General features: G+C 30.3%; 1 protein-coding gene across 8 annotated transcripts in view; it reads right to left on the bottom strand.

The window, feature by feature from the left end:
* LOC134715016 (cytosolic carboxypeptidase 1-like) overlaps window positions 1-13,309 on the bottom strand; it is a 35,039-nt gene that overhangs the window by 18,927 nt on the left and 2,803 nt on the right. For 7 of the 8 annotated variants that reach the window (XM_063576847.1, XM_063576846.1, XM_063576853.1 and 4 more), the window contains exons 3-13: window positions 11,858-11,991; window positions 10,864-10,931; window positions 9,947-10,013; window positions 8,694-8,840; window positions 7,292-7,423; window positions 6,427-6,558; window positions 5,353-5,499; window positions 4,417-4,635; window positions 2,803-3,020; window positions 1,365-2,017; window positions 388-534 (exon numbers count right to left, since the gene is read on the bottom strand). In XM_063576847.1, the coding sequence (XP_063432917.1) occupies window positions 388-534; window positions 1,365-2,017; window positions 2,803-3,020; window positions 4,417-4,635; window positions 5,353-5,499; window positions 6,427-6,558; window positions 7,292-7,423; window positions 8,694-8,840; window positions 9,947-10,013; window positions 10,864-10,931; window positions 11,858-11,991 (2,064 nt within the window). Of the gene's footprint in view, window positions 1-387; window positions 535-1,364; window positions 2,018-2,802; window positions 3,021-4,416; window positions 4,636-5,352; window positions 5,500-6,426; window positions 6,559-7,291; window positions 7,424-8,693; window positions 8,841-9,946; window positions 10,014-10,863; window positions 10,932-11,613; window positions 11,780-11,857; window positions 11,992-13,309 lie in introns of those variants that run through there. The other variant, XM_063576854.1, reaches the window with a different exon arrangement.

The following is a 13,309-nucleotide window of genomic DNA, read 5'->3' as shown; positions in this document are numbered from 1 at the left end:
TTCTCAGTATTCCTCTGTATCAAGTTATCGTTCATTCACAAACATGCATTAGGGCAATTAATTGTATTGAATGAAATTTTGACAAATTTTAACATTACACTTTAAAGTATCTTCCATCATTAATATTCCCCTTTTACCCACAAAATGAAATTGATCTCAATTTTTCGTACAATATCAATATAACTTTTTCAAGTTGACAAGACATATATGTTCATAACATACTGGATGGTCTATGCTAAGGTTATGCACAAATTTTATGAACTCATACCAATTAACAACTCCACATATTGTATAGATGTTTATCTTTTAGAAAAAATAATTTACCTTTAAATGTTTTTTTGTATTTTTTGCATTGCTGATTTCTCACTGACCTATTAATAAACTAACCTAAGTTCATCCCTGTTACTAAGATTAGAATTTCTGTTACAGTAAGTTGATCCACATCTTTTAATGGTAGCATCCACATCATAAACATCTCTATCTATCACATGCTCTGGGTGAATCATTCTGTCTATATCCTCAAATACTTTGGCTCTGTAAAAATATACAACTCATTGGAAATCCTTGTCATAGGTAAATCACAATCTTACTACTAACCATGACATCTAATATATTTAGTACCTATCAAAATTTATAAAATCTTCCTCAAAAGACCAGTCATTTGAAATTAAAAAATCCAAACTGCAGAAAATTCTATTGATTTAAAAGTTTGTAAGTTTTCTACACCAATAATTTATCAAAGAATCAACATTTACACACAAAGGAGTAGGTTCAGTAAGACCCCTTTTTGGCCCCAAAATATAGCAGTTTTAAAAAATTGTTAAAATGTAAACTTTTAGTTATTTATTGTACAGTAGAATGCTTCTGCTACTGAATATGGGCTGTTTTTTTACAATACAATGCACATATATCGGGTACTAGCACCATTAAGTCATGCTAAATTATTGAATTGTTCACAATTCAAGCATTTTAGTAAAATTTTAGACAGTTTTCGTGTGAAACGAAAGTGGCCGCATTTGTGTTCATCCTTAATATCAAAATGTAAGTTGTATTTTATGATAATACATAACATATATAAAGATTGAGGATGAACATGGATGCAGCCACATTCATTTTTGACCAAAACCATCTGAAAAATTACATTTTTCAGCATATTTGGTAGATTTTTCATATTTGAGATTGAATCGGGTCGTTTTTAATGACAAAATCAGTTAAAATCTTTCACATAAACTAATTGATTCAAATGAAATAGACAATTAAGTGTTTAAAAAGTGGTCAAAATCGTTCGTCAGATGAACCGGAAATTTGAGGCCAAAATCAGTCCTTACCAGACCTACTCCTTTAATTATTTACAATAAACAAACCTTTGAACACCAAATTTTCTCCGGTATAATGGCTCCAAATAAGGACAACCTCTAGCTCCAATCAGATCAGGGTAACCTATTTTCTCAAACCTATACGCTCCTTTAGTAGAACAAGCCTTGTCCTGATACACTAACACATCATGGAAATATGAATCAGTATCATCTTCTTCACCACTACTTGATCCTGTCTCGTCAACATCTTTTTGATCTTGAGAAATATTCATACCTTCAAATTCACTTTCAAATTCTAGTAAATCTGGATAGCTTGTTGTACTTGTTTTCTTTCCTACTTTTTTATTAATGCTAGACTTTTTGCCTGCTTTTGATTTCTTGCTTGTCTTTGGTTGAGAAATTATTGTTTTTTTGATAGCACCTTTTTGGGGCAAGTCTAAAGAGAAGAGACTAGATCCTGTTTTCATGTTTATAGCTGTAGCTGAATCACACCGCCCCGTTCGATAAGAGTCAGGATAGTCTGATTCATAACTACTATAACCACTGGTCCGTGAAGAATACATGAAAGTTCCCTCCTTTTGATACAGAGAATGTTTAATTTGTTGAGCTTCAGATGACATTAAGTTTTCAAAGTTACCAGTTGGTATATATATAGATGTTGGAGGAAGAAGTGATGGGTCAAGGTCATCATCTTCTTTAATCTAAAAAATATCAAAGTAGTTTACTATGGTACATCTTACTTTTAAAAATCTACAAATATAAATGTCATTTGACAGATCTAGCAATTTTGATGATAAAAATAATATTGTGTAGTTTTTAATCTCATACAATAATGATGAACTATTGTATACAAGCAATAATCTAGATTTATAAGGTGAAGGAAATTATTTTTTCATTTAGAAGAATTTGTACATAAATTTTATCGATATTGTAAATTGTTGCTTAGTTTTTACATGGTTTTGTAATTTTCATTGTTGTACTACAATATGAGGTTCATTATCATAATTTAAGGAAATACTGCATACAAAAAATACCATCAAATGTAAAATGCAGAAACCTATTCCTACATTCGGAATAATAAATACATAGCAAAATCTAGAATTTACAGATCTTATTCACAGCAGAAATGAGCCTGCAAAGTGTCATGTGTCCTGCCAGTTCTATTGGAATATAAACAGGGGCTAGTATATACTTTCTGAAAACAACTATATATTAAACTTATTCCACACTTTGAAATCAGTTGTTATTCTTGATAAATTACCCCTTTTCATAATTGCTTATAGTTTACTCATGTTTTTGTGGTTTTTTTTTCATACATACAATGCAGACCAAATTTAGATGACAATCATTTATAGGAACACTGTTTTTGTTTACAGACATGATGGACAGAAAGACCCCTAAAGGCCCTTATGATATCAAGTGATAGTAATAGATAACATAAGTCCTTTAAACAAAGTTAAATCAAAATGGTAATGTCATATCATACCTCAATTTCAAATATTTCCGGAAAGAATTTATCGTACATCCTGAGATCATCAGGATTTCTTTTAAAAGGCTGAGGTGCTTCTCCTTGATCGTCTTCTGTCTCTTCAGAGTTATCTGTCTTGAATCTCTCGTCATCACTGTCGATATCATCATCATCCTCTAAAGAACTACTGTCACTGTCGGGAGTCTCGCTGGAACTTCCATAACTCATACTGCCTTCTACAAATACAGTTATCACTTATTCAGATGTCAAATATATTTATAATTATCCAAAATATGAAGGTGCTTGTTTTGATATATATATCATCATGTTACTTTTATGACCAGAAATATGTGGCTGTTTAAGGCAAAAGGTTGGGACAAAAAGATCGTGAATTATGTTAAAATGACAGTTTCTTAAGAAAGCCTTGAAAACTAAAAATGAGATGACTGTTTCATACTTAGCCCACACGGACAATGTCTGGTAAATTTATAAATGTCTGATATATATTAATATTTTGGAATCCATGGTGCTTGCCCACATGAATTTCTGTACATAATTAAAATAACAATACGAAAGTTTACCCTAGAAGTTACAATTGGTTTATATGCAATCTGTAAACCATTTCTCGATTCACTAAAAATCAATAAATAAATGACTCTGCATAAAGTAATAAACGAAAGGAAAGTCATTATTTTTTTCATTGCTACCTGAAAGGAGTAGGTCCTATAAGGGCCCATTTTGGCCTCAAATTTCAGGTTCATCTAATTAAATATTTTAGACACTTTTTAAACACTTAAGTGTCTATTTCATTTGATTCAATTAGTTTATGTGAAAAATTTGAACTGATTAAGTAATTAAAAACGATCCGATTCAAGCTTTTAAATATGAAAAATCTATCAAATATGCTAAAAATCGTCACTTTTCAGTTGTTTTTTGTCAAAAATGAAAGTGGCTGCATCCGTGTTCATCCTCAACCTTTATATATGTTATGTATTATCATCAAATACAACTTACTTTTCTATATTATGAATGAACACGAATGCTGTCACTTTCATTTAAGACAGAAACCGTCTAAAATATAACTAAAATGCTAGAATAGTGAAGATTTCAGTATTATTTAGCATGACTTAATGATGCTAGTACCTGATATATGTGCATTGTATTGTCAAAAAACAGCCCATATTTGTGTAACAGAAGCATTCTACTTTTCAATAAATAGCTAAAGGATTACATTTTCACAATTTATGTAAAACTGCTATATGTTGGGACCAAAAAGGGGTCTTACTGAACCTACTCCCATTCATACAGCTATGGTGCCTACTGAGCTGGAAATAATACATAATTTTAGATATTTTGTTTTCTAAAATCAACTGAAATTATTACTGAGATATTGCTTTGGTAAGACATGGATCCAACTTTAACATCATTCATGTGAGGGCAAAATTATTTCAAATAATTTCAAGAAAATATTCCATTTATTTAATTTGTTTTTTAAGGAAATGCTCGATCTGTGTCATATTTTTGCACTGATTTGATTTTCAGAGAAAAACAGATTGATCATTATATCAAATTAAACAGTAATCACAATCTCCATATTCCAATAAATATACTGATAAAGTATAACATTGTTACCTTGTCTGGTACTTTCAGGGTAAAGTTCAGATTCTGGCAGTTCAAATTTGACTGGACTCCTAATATCACATGGTAGTTTATTTCTAGGGCAACATTTTCTCATTATCACACTGGCCAGCAGTATCAAACTCTCCATCTCTCGACAATCTATAACATCCTGGGCAGTATCATATAAAATTTGTATCCCATTAGCATCGGCTAATGCTTTTCTTCCTGATTCTGTCAATGAATAATAACTTCAATTAGGACAAGGTATAATAAAGCCAAATTTTAAAAGCTAGAAATTTAAACATTTATGTAAATTAAGAAATCCACTCAAGGAATACATATAGTTATAATTACAACAATGAAAAACTAACTAAATTAAAGAATTTAATGGAAGCATAAATATAGCTTGCATCATAATAGCTTTAGAGCTTTATGTAGATCATGTACTGGACTAAATCTCAAAATTCAGAGTTGAAAAATATTTGAGCTTTTTTGAAATTCAAAGAAGTTAACATGTATGTGTTTAGCATCTGTATATATGTAGGGCTATTTCATTTAAACCATTATATTTTCACTGTTCTTGACAACTTACCCATAGTCATGATTTCAATGTGCCTTCCCGCAGTCCCATGTAGGTTTTTATGGAACATACTTAAGTAATACTTACTAAGGTTGGTGATATTTTTAAGAATATTCAGGATAGCCTTTCTGATGTTTACATGTCTGTGTATACATAAGTACATGTATGTAAGTAATACTTACTGAGGTTGGTGATATTTTTAAGGATATTTAGAATAGCCTTTCTGATGTTTACATGTCTGTGTATAAGAACATGTATGTAAGTAATACTTACTGAGGTTGGTGATATTTTTAAGAATATTCAGGATAGCCTTTCTGATGTTTACATGTCTGTGTATACATAAGTACATGTATGTAAGTAATACTTACTGAGGTTGGTGATATTTTTAAGAATATTCAGAATAGCCTTTCTGATGTTTACATGTCTATGTTTAGTATCTAACTGGTGCCAGTCTTGGTATAAACCTAACAAATGTGGTACATGTTCTCCTCCTATAGTCCTAGCAGCATTGTTTCCTATAAAATACAAAAAAAAAACAACATTAACACATAATAAATCAACAGTAGACATATTTCTCATATCTAAGGTGGTACCTAACACTACAGGGAGATAACTCTGTAAAGTCAGCTTAATGTTTTAATTACATTGTGTTGTTAAGGGAATATAAGGTTCTCAATGATCAAAATTGGTGTTTGTCAAACTGCTATATAACTGGTGTAATTTTTCTGACAAAACATTTGGTTCAAAATTTTTAAAATTTTTATATTTTTGTTAAAGGGTCAAAGTAAATACATTGTCAAAATTTTAGGAAAATTAAAGGAGCCAAATTAATTTTAGTGAAAGTGTTGGGTACCACCTTAAAAATCATCAACTTGCGGTAATTCAAATGATAAATAGAAGCAATTGTCAGTTGTTTTCAACTCCTTGTTCCTAACCAATTTAAGCCATAACTGCAAAATCAATATCCATTGAGGTATGGAACCTTGTGGTACAATCTCATAGATATCCATACACTTACATACAAGTACTGTCCTGAAACAAGATGAATCTTTGCTTTTGGCCCCTTTTTCATAGACAGTTAGGACAATATCCCCCCCCCCCCCCTAAATCATTCCCAACCTTCCTCATATAGAATAGAACATTGAAGTTTAATTTCATGGAGATCCATACAATTGTTCTCAATTAACTGTTCTGGAAACCAAATATCCTAGATGACAACAACAGTGACAATAACAATGAAATTGCCATACCATTATACAGCTACGAAAAAAATTGCGGTTGTACAAATTTTACATTTTTCTGTACCACATTTCATGAATACTTACTAGTAAAAAACTTATTAGATTTGGTTAGGTTATATAAAATATGGACTAGATTTGGTTATGTTATATAAATAACTTTACGGTTCTTGATTGCTTAAGTTTACAATATAAAATACATACTAGATTTGGTTACGTTGTATACAATTTCCAGTGCTAGTTTGAGTACTGTAGTATGTTTTCTTCCACACTGTTGAATCACTCTGAACATAGGAGGGATAGCATTGTGCTTTCCCAAATATGAAGCATTCACACCTATAATACGAAATATTTAAATCTTTTAAAACGTTAAGCTCAATATATCAATATATTTTGAGAGGACAATTCCCAATAAATCATTAAAGAAACTGAGTTTGTCACTTGACCCTTAAGAGTATAATATTTATCAACTCCAGATATTTAAATTGAAAAAATTTAAACCTTGTGTATTAAAGTTTGAAAATTCAGCTATGTTAAGTGGACTATCATAATTAACAAGGTTGTATGGTAAAACCTATCTTATCTTTAATAATAAGCCTTTGTTGATTTATTGGCACTGAATTGTCATTCAACATAGCAATTCTACATCTCGTCTTAAATGTAAATAAAGAAGTTGTGGTATACACATTGATGAGACAGCACACCAATAAAGTTGGCTAACTAAATCACACACACTGTATGACAAGTTATCAAAGAAAACTAGAGACAACTGACGTTAGCATCTATGTGTTTTAAGAGAGCTGAAATAAAGCTAGAGAATACACCTTATCGCTAATCCCGGCTGACCCAGCCACTTGAACTTTTGATGCAAACAACAATCACTTTTCCTTTTTGGTGTCAGATATTTTGTTTTATGACGTCAAAATTTTACAGGAACCTGTGCAATATCCAGTAATGGCGGACAAATAGCAATAAGGTGTATTACTGTGTAGAAAGAGGAAAAAAATATATAATGTGAGCATTTCTTGAATCAAGATTTTTTTTAACAAGTAAGAATACTATTACTTACTGTTGTTGGTGTATGATTTGAACACTTGTAACAAACATTGTAGGTTTTTAAACTGACATATATTACTCTTTATCAATGACAGAGTAATCAGCAGTGTTCTGTGTAATCGAGCTTTCGTTGAAAATTTCCTATCTGAAAATATAAGTTTATAAATTGTAAAATTAGAAGCCATATTGAACCAATACCTGGTAAATATCCAGTATGATAGAATACTTAAAATGAAATGAGTATTTGGGTATGAAGAGTTGGTATGTTAAAAACACAAAAGCACTCAAGGGTTAAAGATTGTGTCAATTTATTGGTGGAAGTAAAATTAAATGTTGCATTCTCAATAAATCTTTGGTTGTAGTTCATTCAAATTGTTGACAATGGGACCCAGGGAGATAACTCCAATTTTTTTAAGATGACTTAACATAAAATGGATACTTGGGTATGAAGGGTTGTTATGTTAAAACATAAAAAATAATTAGCTGCTTTAAATTAATAAATTGGTGTTATCCCATAATGTAATCAAAGAGCTTGTAAGCACTGAAGGGTAAACATTGTGTCAATTTATAGGTGGGAAGTAAAATTAAATGTTGCATCCTCAATACGGCTTTGGTTGTAGTTTATTCAAATGGTTGACAATGGGAGATAACTCCATTTTTTAAAAGATGACTTTTACATGAAAGGGATACTTGTGTATGAAGGGTTGGTATGTTTAAAACACAAAACATAATTAGCTGCTTTAAATTTATAAATTGGTGTAATCCCATAATGTAATCCAGAAGGGTAAAGATTGTGTCAATTTATCAGTGGGAAGTAAAATTAAATGTTGCATTCTCAATAAAGCTTTGGTTGTAGTTTATTCAAATGGTTGACAATGGGAGATAACTCTATTTTTTTAAGATGACTTTAACAATGACATCATTTAAGATTTTATAACAGATTCCTGCATCTTGCAAAAAATTATGTAATTTTCTTGACAGGTGTTACATTGTTTTGTGACTTGAATATCTGAGCATATATTACATAAATAAATTTTCTTGAAATGTTCATGCATAGGTTGTAAAGAATGTTATGATCAATGCACTATATTTTGTGTATTAAAAAAAGGTAGTGATAAGACTTAGAATATTTAGATATCAAGTCAGTTACATAGGATTTTGATTGCATTTTATGCAATCTTTACCAAAAACTTATGTTAAGCCTGGAAAACCATTACTCATCTTGTCATCTTATTTCATCTTTACTGAATATCAAACTTTACTTCATAGCTATAAGTAATAAAAGATATAACAAGTAATAGTGCAGTTTAAAGATTGTGCAAACATAATTTACTTCAGACATACAATCATTTTAAATCACATATATCAAGTCACTGTGCATTACATTTATTATAAAATATAGAATCATATATTACCTTTACTTGACAGTTTTGCCAGCACTTGATGGGCTAATATCAACAAATCATCATTGGTCACATTATCTTCAGTTTCTCTCACCATACATTGTAATAAAATATTGGTAGTGTTAGCACTGACTAGGGCACTAGATCTTTTTCCAACCTCTACAAACAAATAACAATAATAAGATCATCAAGGTCTTAACAAGAATTTACTCTATGAATGCACCATATGGGAATTTATAAGTTTTTTACATGTATATGTAGGAGCTTGTCCTGAAAGTGAAAATCAATTGTTAATATGAAATTACAGGTTTTATAAAAATATTTCTAAGTCATGATAATACATTTAAATGGTCATTGTAAACAATATTTAAGATGCATAAATCATGATTTATGTGCTAATGTTTTATTGTGGATAAAGGAAGGTGTTTTAGACAACAAAATGTGCTGATCAACAACAATTAAAGCAAAATGACACATGTTCTTTTGGGTGCATTTTAACTTTGAAGCTTATTTACCAGCTTGGAAATAACTTTCTTTACAAGCCCCAAACTGATGCTTTTTCATATACATTAACTACACAGTTACTTTTAAAATAATAACAGATCACAATTATATCTGTTATTTGTATCTATCAAAATTGTTTTTTCTATAATTTCATTTTAAAAAATTGAAAGCATGTTCTTTTAAATTTACATGACAATGAAAGACACTTTGGGTTATATTATAATAAGGTTGGTGTAAAAGGATACACTTAAGTGTGTCAACTGAAAATGCCCAAACAAGACTTGAACAAAATGGAAATTACTACTGTGTAACAATACTACCTGGATTAACTACTACAATTAAATAATACTAATTTATAAGCTATATAAATTTAAAAATCTAAGGCTAACAGTTTGATACACAACTGAAACCCAAGTTTTTTCCCTGTATTATTTCAACAGACATTGTTTCTTCATTGTTTTCTTTCTTCAGTGCTTTTGTATAAATCTCAATTGGGTTAAATTTTCTGTATCAAATTCTATTCTAATGTTACTTCATATGAAATAAGTTCATAAAAATGCCATAGATTTGTCAGTTTTTTTTCTCAGAAATAATAAATGAGCAGCAACCAATCAAAAATTATTCTAAACTGCAAAGAAAGAGACTAGTATATATATTACCCTTAACTATGAGTTTTTCCAAACAGTTTCAGAACATGTACTATGTTTGAATGTAAGTTTTAAAAGTTCCAGTAAATTTGTTATGTAGAACTGTAAACTTACGAGTTTTCCCCAATAGCTCCAAAAGAATATGTATTATATTTACAACAACTGCTCGATCTGAACAATTCTGAAATGATACAATTAATATATATCAATATTAAACATTAATCAATACCAAACAAGCTGTTGTGAATTTCCTTGTGTCGATAGTTAAGAACTGGATGGTTACAAAGTAGAATTGTATCCTGCAAAAACATATATAATTGAAATGCTGACAATATTTTTCAAAGATACAATATTTAGCTGTGTAATCTTTAGTTTTGAGTCTTTGTATCTATGGTAATACATACAAAAACATGAAACCGTAAAAGGTATTGGAGGAAGTTAAATTACATTGAAAGTGCCCTAATATTTATTTTAATATATTGATTTATTTCCCCTTTTTGGACAATATTAGTTATTGTAAGAACAATACAATAAACAGAAACAAAACTGATTTACAGACTGTGTTGGGTTATGTTTCATGTTTGGGCGTTTGTATGAGATCAAAACAGAAAAAAACATTCATAAATCTGAATTAAACACCAATATATATTACTAAACTTAGGAGATAACAATATTGTATTTTAAGCTCGGACGGCATCAATTAAGAATTTGATGGCCTCAAATGAAGTTTATTGGCGACACGTGAGTGGAGACAGTAAATGGGTATTTGCGACCATCAAATCCCCAATTGCTGCCGTCAGAGCTTAAATACAATGTTGTTATCTCCATTCCAATGAAACTGACAGAAAACAACATTAAAATATGTATTTAAAATCTGTCATATGCCGTCTGCGCTTGCGTATACGTCCCATAGCATCATTGTCAATTGATGCTATGTAAATAAGTGACGTTATCCAATCAAAATGAACGTTACAAACGTTGTTGCATTAGAATGAGTGATTTTGTTTGGTTCAAATGAATCTTACACTCACCCTTAAAGTACACAAGATTAAATCTAGCTGTGCTGCATTCTTCAGAACTGAATCTCTGTGAATTTTTTCTGAAAATAAAAAAAATTAACTTAATTTGAGACATTGCTCTTGAACGATTTTGATAAATCCTCTGATAAATGCATGTAAAAAATTATATATAACTTCCTTCATTCAGTTCACAAAACATGAAATTTTTGTATGATTACCAATGATAAAAGTTTCTTTCTGACATAAATTGTTTTAACATTTACTGTAAAAAAAAACAACCAGCAATTAGCATTTAGATGAGTTTACAAGTTATGCTTACAAGGAACATCAATTTTGTATTTTCAACTGCTTTAAACTACAGATGAATGTCTAGCCTACAATACTATTGCCATTATGCCATGTCTTCCCAGTAGTTAATGGATTCCTCATGTCCAAAATTGGTTAGTTACATGAACATGCATGTATCTTAAAAGACTTTTATATTCTGACATTAAAGCCTATTTGACATGCACATGTATAACATGTGTGTGTTCAATATTTTTTGTATTTCAAGCTTGTAGTGTTAAATTATTTTTTATAAAAATCTCATGTGAGGTTACTACTTTGCCAGCTGTAATTTTTTAAATGTTATCTTTGAATACCATGTTGGTTAAGTAGCTGGTATATTTAGATGTAACATATCTGATCTGTGAATACAATACCTTGTTGGTTAAGTAGCTGGTATATTTTAGATGTAACATATCTAATATGTGAATACAATACCTTGTTGGTTAAGTAGCTGGTATATTTTAGATGTAACGTATCTGATCTGTGAATACAATACCTTGTTGGTTAAGTAGCTGGTATATTTTAGATGTAACATATCTGATCTGTGAATACAATACCTTGTTAGTTAAGTAGCTGGTATATTTTAGATGTAACGTATCTGATCTGTGAATACAATACCTTGTTGGTTAAGTAGCTGGTATATTTTAGATGTAACGTATCTGATCTGTGAATACAATACCTTGCTGGTTAAGTAGCTGGTATATTTTAGATGTAACGTATCTGATCTGTTGTAGGTCATCTGTAGAGGATGGGTTCTTAGCAGCCTTTCCACCAATCTTATCTAACTGCTGGAAAAGTCCTATCAGTCTCGACCTTCAATAGCAATTATATGTAACATAAACACGTGCAAACAATATATTGGCTTAGCAACCTTTCCACCAATATTATCGAATTGCTGGAAAAGTCCTATCAGTCTGGACCTTCAATAACAATTATATGTAAAATAAACATGTGCAAACAATATATAGGCTTAGCATCCTTTCCACCAATATTATCCAATTGCTGGAAAAGCCCTATCAGTCTACTCTTAATTTTCAATAACAAGTATATGTAATATATTATATGAACAAACAATGTATATGCTTTACACAAGCTAACATGGAAAATAAAAGTATAACCTTATGACAATGACGTGTACAAACTATGATCATGATACAAATTCATGATCACGATATATGTTACTTAAACTTTCATCAGGCACACTACAGACCATAAGTTGGTAAGTAGGTTACAAAACATTTAATAGTAACATATACATAAAACAGCCTACTGTAAATTCAAATACGATTGCAATGTTCTTATTATTGCGAAAAATGCGACAGGGTTATATTCGAAACAGTTTAAACTCGCATTTTGATTTTTTTTTATCAATTTAACAGGATTGTTTCTCAATATTGCAAAAATTAAAATCGTATTTTCCCCTCAAATGACAAAATTGCAATAATTTCTGAATTTACAGTATTTAACAGTGAGAACTGTCTGAGGTAAAGTCTGAACTGATTAATACTGTACTGTAGTTATGGTGAGATTGTTGTTTTTAGTGTCCATTAGTGTAATTGATAATTTGGTATAGATATGATCGACATTTAATTCTTCCTAATAAAAGAGTTTTTATAGTTTGAATTCTCATTGGAACAGAAGAGTAGCAATAAATACAACTTTCTTTGGTTAACAAGGAATCAAAGTCAATCCCATGCAAATCCTATAAAGGCTTCTCAGTTGCTTTTTATCATACTATTCCTTTATTTGCATTTTGATATTCTAATGGATAAGCTTAAAAATAATGAGCAATGAAAAATCCCTTTAGAATCCTATTGCATTATCATGTGCCTGTCTTGCCTGGAATCTTGACATTGTTGTTTTATGTTGTTTTTCTTATGAAGGAGTTTAGTATGACGTCCTTTATCCTTGAATTAGTACATATATTTTTGTTTAGGGCCGAGCTAAAGCAGGCTTCCTGGTTTTAGATTTTCTTGCTGTATTAAAGACTCATTGGTGGCCTTCAGTTGTTTTCTGCTATTTGGCTGGGTTGTTGTCTCTTTGACATATTCCCCATGTCCATTCTCAATTTTACTAACTATTAAGTATACAGGATAAGAGTAAACAGAATGTTGGGTTAGATTTTTCTTGG

Source organism: Mytilus trossulus, chromosome 4 (assembly GCF_036588685.1).
Source record: "Mytilus trossulus isolate FHL-02 chromosome 4, PNRI_Mtr1.1.1.hap1, whole genome shotgun sequence".
In the NCBI taxonomy this organism is placed as follows: Eukaryota; Metazoa; Mollusca; class Bivalvia; order Mytilida; family Mytilidae; genus Mytilus; species Mytilus trossulus.
Note: the sequence above shows the minus strand (reverse complement) of the source record. Positions and strands in the feature narration are given on the sequence as shown.